This window comes from Orcinus orca, chromosome 9, assembly GCF_937001465.1.
Source record: "Orcinus orca chromosome 9, mOrcOrc1.1, whole genome shotgun sequence".
NCBI lineage: Eukaryota > Metazoa > Chordata > Mammalia > Artiodactyla > Delphinidae > Orcinus > Orcinus orca.
The window spans coordinates 43,049,623-43,055,622 of record NC_064567.1 but is presented as its reverse complement, the minus strand read 5'-3'; the positions used below and the strand labels follow the sequence as shown (position 1 = coordinate 43,055,622).

The window sequence follows — 6,000 nt, the reverse complement described above, 5'->3', positions numbered from 1 at the left end:
CCCATTACCTCCATTACATTGAAAAATGTCATAAACAGAGCCAAACACATATTTGTTCTCCTTCTGATTTCAGTCAAGAGCATTTGGGGATTTGGATGGTACCGCCCTTTACTTTAAACAAGTGAAGGCAGAGCTGGATGCTTTTCAGTGCATGCCTGCTTCTTTTCTTTCTTTTTTGACCCCAGAGTATCTCAGGTTTGTGTAGACAGAGGCCAACTGGCAGCTGATAGACTGTCACTTGAAGGGGTGGTGGCAGCAGCAGTGGAGGGCCGATAAGCCCTTTGGGGAGAAAGATGCTCTTCCAGAAGTAGGGCCCATTTGCCAAGAAAGCAGCAGGGGAAATCACTGGTGGCAGCTGATTAAAACAAACAGGAAGAAGGGACAGGTTTGCCAAAGGCTTCTGTGCATCTTTCCCATTGGTAAACTTCCAGGCAGACGAAAATGTTTTCCAGGTGGTTTTTGGATTTATACCTATAGGGCAAGTTCCAGTGCATCCCAAAGCACCAGGTCCCTAGTTTGAGAAATGCCACACACACCCACAGATTCCATCATAAAGACTTTTGTCATGCAAACCCTTGAGGACGTATGGCTGATGTCGGGGAAGGCACATCTGAGTAACTAATGTGTACTCTTCAAATATCCTGCAATTCTCTAATGTGAGTTTATCCAGGTCTACTGCTGAAGTCTAGGGCAATGAAAGGTCTCCCAGCCTACCCATTATTCCGTTTTCCTTAATTAAGTCACGATTATCATCTTTATCTAAAAGCCCCATGCAGAGAGAATCTTTTTTAGGTAGTGGTTTCAACTGACTGTACTTCTCTGTAGTCATAAACGTCTTTATTTTATTGTTTTGATAAAAAATGGATTGGGAGGTAAGGCTAGGTTTAGAGATTTCTTTTTTTGCATGTTCTTTATCGTTAGTAAATACATTAAACACTCTGATTTTCAAGGAGCTGCCTGGCTGTGGTGGTTATTTGTGGGGGGGGGGGAAGGCAACCACACATCATCTTTCTTCTCTTTTAATTTAAGTTTTACGCTAAAAATCTGTTTTGAGAGGGAAATGGAGCGTGCTAAGCTAATGACAGCTTTCCCCTCTCTTACTTTTTCCTTGTCAGAGCAATGCGCTCCTATTGGCTCCTTGGCGTGCCGGAATGTGGGCATTGCAGCTTTAAGTGAAGGCTCCAACTACTCGATAAAATAAAAACAAATAAACAGCCCCCCCCCCCAAAGAGCGGAGGGCTTAAGAGGAAACTGTACTAAATGTGTCCGCAAACTGACTAATATATTTGCAAAGGTATAGTTTCTGCGACTACCGACGACCCACTTTGTGTCGGGAAATTGTTAGGTGCGTCCCGCTGAGAAACGTGCTTGGCTAGTCCGCGACTGCCGTTTGGATCCACCCAGGCCGACCCGCCAGGAGGATGGGCGTGAGGGGGCCCCGTTTTAATTCTTGGTAAGAGGAAGCCGGCGACCCAAGGCGATCTCCGAGGACAGCTGATCATCAGGTCCCAACACTTGCCAAGCGTCCCCTAATTCCCATTTGGTTACAAAAATTCTTCCCTCCTCCACTGCATCCCCCACTTTGAGCAAAGGGTGCCACGGCCTGAGCAGGAGGCCGCGATCCGGCCGGGGGGATCCGCGGGCCGTACGTAGGGTCGGACTCCTGGACACCCAGGGCTGCGGCTGCCGAGGCCGCGGGGTGGCTATTCCTGCTAGAGATTAGCCGCCGCGCGGGTCCCTCCCTCTTTCTCGGGTCAGTGAATGATTAGTCAAACACCTCCCCGCCCCAGTCCGCCCGAGGTTGGATGGGAGGAGTCATGGAGCGACTGTTCATCTTTTTTTAAGGGCGAAAAGCGTTCGCCTCTGTGCGTTTATTAATCGACCTTGCGTGTAGTTTCAGCTTCTGTCTTCCCTAGTGTCACGACTGGCAGGCACATAAGCACAGAACACTCTTCTGGAAGGCCCCTCGCCCCTCTGTCCGCTCAGCGCGGGAGTCCGCTGTCTCGCCCCCAGCAGACCGAAGCAAACCAGGGAGTGAAAAGTCGCGCGGCCCCCCGCCCCCAGCCCGGCGCCCCGTGTCGCTCCATCCCAAAGCTGGGGCATCTGGGAACAAGCAGGGGTGGTGAGGCGCCCTGCGTCCCATATTCTGCTCCCTCCCAGGGCTGGAGCGCCCGGGTGTGAGTGGGGGTGGCGCGGCATTCCCGGCTAGGGGAGGGTTCCCCCGGGAAAGGGAGGAGGCGCTGCGCGCTCCGGGCGGTGGAGACACGCCTGCCCCGCTCCGATCCGTGCCCCGGGGCAAGTGGCCTCCCTCGAGGGGCTGGGGAGCAGGCTGGACGCCCGGTGAAGACAAGCGCCCGGCGCGGGGCTTCTGCAATCCCCCCTGCGCCCGGGCGCCCCCAGCGGGTTCCCAGAGGCGCCCGGGGCGCCCGGGTCTCCGGCGCCGGAGCGAGCGTGCGCGCGGGCCGGGCTGAGAGCCTGAGGGGCCGTCAGGAGGTGGGAGGGCAGGAGTGGAGGACGCCGCGGCAGCGGCGCGCCCCCGGGCAGTCGCTGCAGCCCGGGCGGCGGCGGCGGCTGTGCAGCGGTGCGCAGCGGGAAGCGCAGCCACTCCTCTCTGCCTATCTCCGGCTGCTCCGATACCCCCTCCTCCCGGCCCCCTCTCTAGTATGGAGGAGCCGACGACTAAACCGCTGCGAGCAACTCCTTAAAAAAAAAAAAAGCCGCATTAGAGGAGCCTGGCCGCAGGACCCCTCCTCCCTGGGCGCCCCTCACCCCTCGCCTCTCTCTCCCGCCTCCCCCTTCAGCTCCCCCCCACCCCCCCGCCCCAGGCTCCCGGGCGCCCGCCTCCCTCCTTAACGGACTGTCTCCCGACTCGCCGGCTGAGAGCCCTTTTTGACTGCGAGCGGCGGTAGTGGAGCATAGGCGGCGGCGCGGGACCTGCAGTCGCCCGGGATTCCCTCCAGGTGACGATGCTCTGGTTCTCCGGCGTCAGGGCTCTGGCTGAGCGTCCCTGCCGGCGCTCGCCCGGGATTACCTGCTGCGTCTTGCTGCTGCTCAATTGCTCGGGGGTCCCCATGTCTCTGGCTTCCTCCTTCTTGACAGGTAGGGGAGGGGGCGGGAGGGACCGACCCTCCCGGACGCTGGCTTGGTACCTGGGAGAGGAAGCGCTGGCTGGCCTCGGGGACAGGAGGGCGGGGAGCGAGCACCTAGGAGCCTGCCCCTCGCTGGCGGTGGGCAAGAAGCGAAGCCCGCGGGGTTAAGGGGTGGGAAGACAGTGAGTAGGTTAAGGGGTGGAGGGCAAGGAGGCTGTTGACATCAATAGTATAGTGATAACGGAAATTCTTCTATTTGAATTTGAGAAGTTCCTTTATTTATTTTTAGTTTTCTTCAATCTTTATTTTGATCTTTTCTCCCGTATACAATTAAAGAAAAAAAAATTTAACCGTTTTCCACCCATCGGCCTTTCTCACTCTATAGGGTTCCAATATAGCTTCTGTACAGGGAGTGCTTTTTAAAGCACCTTGAATTTAAAGAAACGATCATATTTTAAAAGGGTACTAATAGCAGGATATAATAATTATATGCTTTCAGGCAGGTGAAGACCTCAGCTGCTATTCTGAAGGACATACTTTAGTGACACCTGGGGCAGAAAAGAAAATATTGAGGCAATTTCTAAAAGAGGAAAGAAGATTGTGTTTCAAAAAGTGATTTCAGCTCAAGACAATATGAGGCGGATTCATATAAAGCCCTGTTCATTGACACTGTCCTGAATTCTGTTCAAATTTAAAATCTGCCTTAATGGCCAATTTGAATTTTTTTTGCATGTGGGAGTGTGTGTTTACTTGAAATGCCTTCATGAAGGAGGGGTATTATTAAGGATCCAGTGAAATACTTGGAATTGTGCTTAAACTATCGAAAGCAGAAAATCTATCTATATAGCACGGCCTTTAAAAAAAACAAAACAAACCTGTTCTAATAAAACTATTTAAAATAGATTTTCTTCGGGGGGACTTCTTTTGGATGAGTTTGAGAATTTAAAACTCATTAGGAATTTCTGAAATTTGGGTATAGTTGTTTCAAAAAGCATTAAAGTAAAAATTCTATTTTTGTAACAATGGCACTAAGCTAAATTTAAATAACTTATTTTCTCCTTCAGGTTCTGTTGCAAAATGTGAAAATGAAGGTGAAGTTCTCCAGATTCCATTTATCACGGACAACCCTTGTATAATGTGTGTCTGCATGGTGAGTATGGAGATCAGGTAATGTGAAGTCAGTTGCTCCCTCTGATAAGCTGAATCCATTAAATGTAATATGACCAAATCTTAAAAACTGATTTTGGTCGTTACAAAACTTCAGATAGCTGGTGAATTGAATTCAGTTGAATTTCTGAGTATTATGGACTTTTGCAGTTTCCATTTCTTCAGTCTGGGAATTCTTATCTTTGACATCAGTTTACAGAAGTAAACTTAAGGTGGACTTGGTATGGCATCGTCTCAGTGATAATTACCATTTGCCCTTCTGTTCCCAGGGATGGCTATTGCCACCAAATCATAGGTGCCACCAAACTTTCTGCCTTGATTCTGTTGTCTGAGCTCAGTGTGAAAATGATAACATTTAGGTATAAAGGTCTGGGATAAGGTATATGGCAAGGGGAAAAAGAGATGAGAGTCACAAAGCACAAACATGAGGACAAGATGTAATCTTGGATTTCTTTGCCTCTTATATACTAAGTCTCAAAAACAGTCTTTGTAGTTCTGATTTGGAAGCATGAGTCAGAAAGGACTCTATCCTTAGAGGATGACACTTGGCTTTCAGCTGCTTAGTTAACACTGGCAGTGGCTAGTAGATTAAAAAAAAAATTTGTTTCAATTTATTTTAACTTAATGATAAGGTCTAATAAGTAACCACACGGGGGAGATTAAGTTATACGAATAAGAATTTCTGAGCTGAAATAGAGACTTACAAAGAACAACATTTTTGCTTAAAAGTGTTTTACATGCCAATCAGTTTTGGCAAACCTTGATTAAAAACTACACATCACAAAACCCTGTTGGAAATACATTAAGGCAGTCAAATGCAAAGCCCCCAAGTGATAGATGACTGCTTGTTATCAGATCAACATGCTGTATGGAACCAGAGAAGGGATTCTTCTCTGTTTAGGTGAAAGCCAAGCCATCTGGGTTTAAACTACCCAAACTTTTTCATGATAAGAGATGAGGTCAATGTTGTGAAATGATAAATGGGTGAAGGTGAATGTCTGTATCAAATGATTATCGGGTTCTGAAGACTAAGGAAATCAACAGAAATAGAGGTAAAAATGCATTCCGTTTGCAGAGATAAGCGTTACAATATTGTTACATTTGTAAAGTTTAAATATACAGTTTGGGTTTTGCAGACTGTTCCCAAATAATATAAAAATTCTCCATACAGCATTTCCCCTTTTCCATACTCCTGCCCTGGGGGAAGTAGTGCCTTTCCCCGAAAGTACAGCCTTACTGCTAATAAAACAGATATTAGAATCTTGCTGTTTTGAAGGTAAAGAGTGAATCTGAAAAGATGCGTCAGTTGGAGTTCTGGAGTGATATTTATTCCAGAAATGCGTTAAGTTCAGACAGGTGGTAGGTTCATTTATATCTTCGAGTAACATTTGGAGGTATCTGCCTTCGTAAGAGCTGTCAGAAATCCTTTCTAAACATATAAAGTCTGACTCTGGCACTGCAACTCACTTGCTATGCAGAGGATGCCTCAGAGCTCTCACTAGCTGAAAGCCTCAGTGATATGTTGCCGTGACCTTTGCAGGGGTTTAGGATTATGGGGCCCAAGCTGTCATAGTTATTACTGCTTCCCAAACATTTGTAATACTTGATAAAGTTGAGTAAGAATAGATGGACGGCCGCTTCTTTATTTGTGTCTGCTCTTGTAAGTTTCTGAGGGACCCATTGCAGTATATGAATTTCAAAGCACCTAGGCTGCCATGAGACATTTGACATGTTTTTTTTTTAG

The 6,000-nt window shown here is 48.2% G+C and overlaps 1 protein-coding gene across 3 annotated transcripts in view; it reads left to right on the top strand.

Moving 5' to 3' along the window:
- The first annotated feature begins 2,805 nt into the window (after window positions 1-2,805).
- The window catches only part of BMPER (BMP binding endothelial regulator), a 262,469-nt gene continuing 259,274 nt past the window's right edge, over window positions 2,806-6,000 (top strand). Inside the window, exons 1-2 of one of the 3 annotated variants that reach the window (XM_049714462.1) lie at window positions 2,806-3,099; window positions 4,154-4,239. In XM_049714462.1, the coding sequence (XP_049570419.1) occupies window positions 2,967-3,099; window positions 4,154-4,239 (219 nt within the window). In that variant the 5' untranslated portion in view covers window positions 2,806-2,966. The remainder of the gene's footprint in view (window positions 3,100-4,153; window positions 4,240-6,000) is intronic. The other 2 variants (XM_004269912.3, XM_033428300.2) reach the window with 2 other exon arrangements.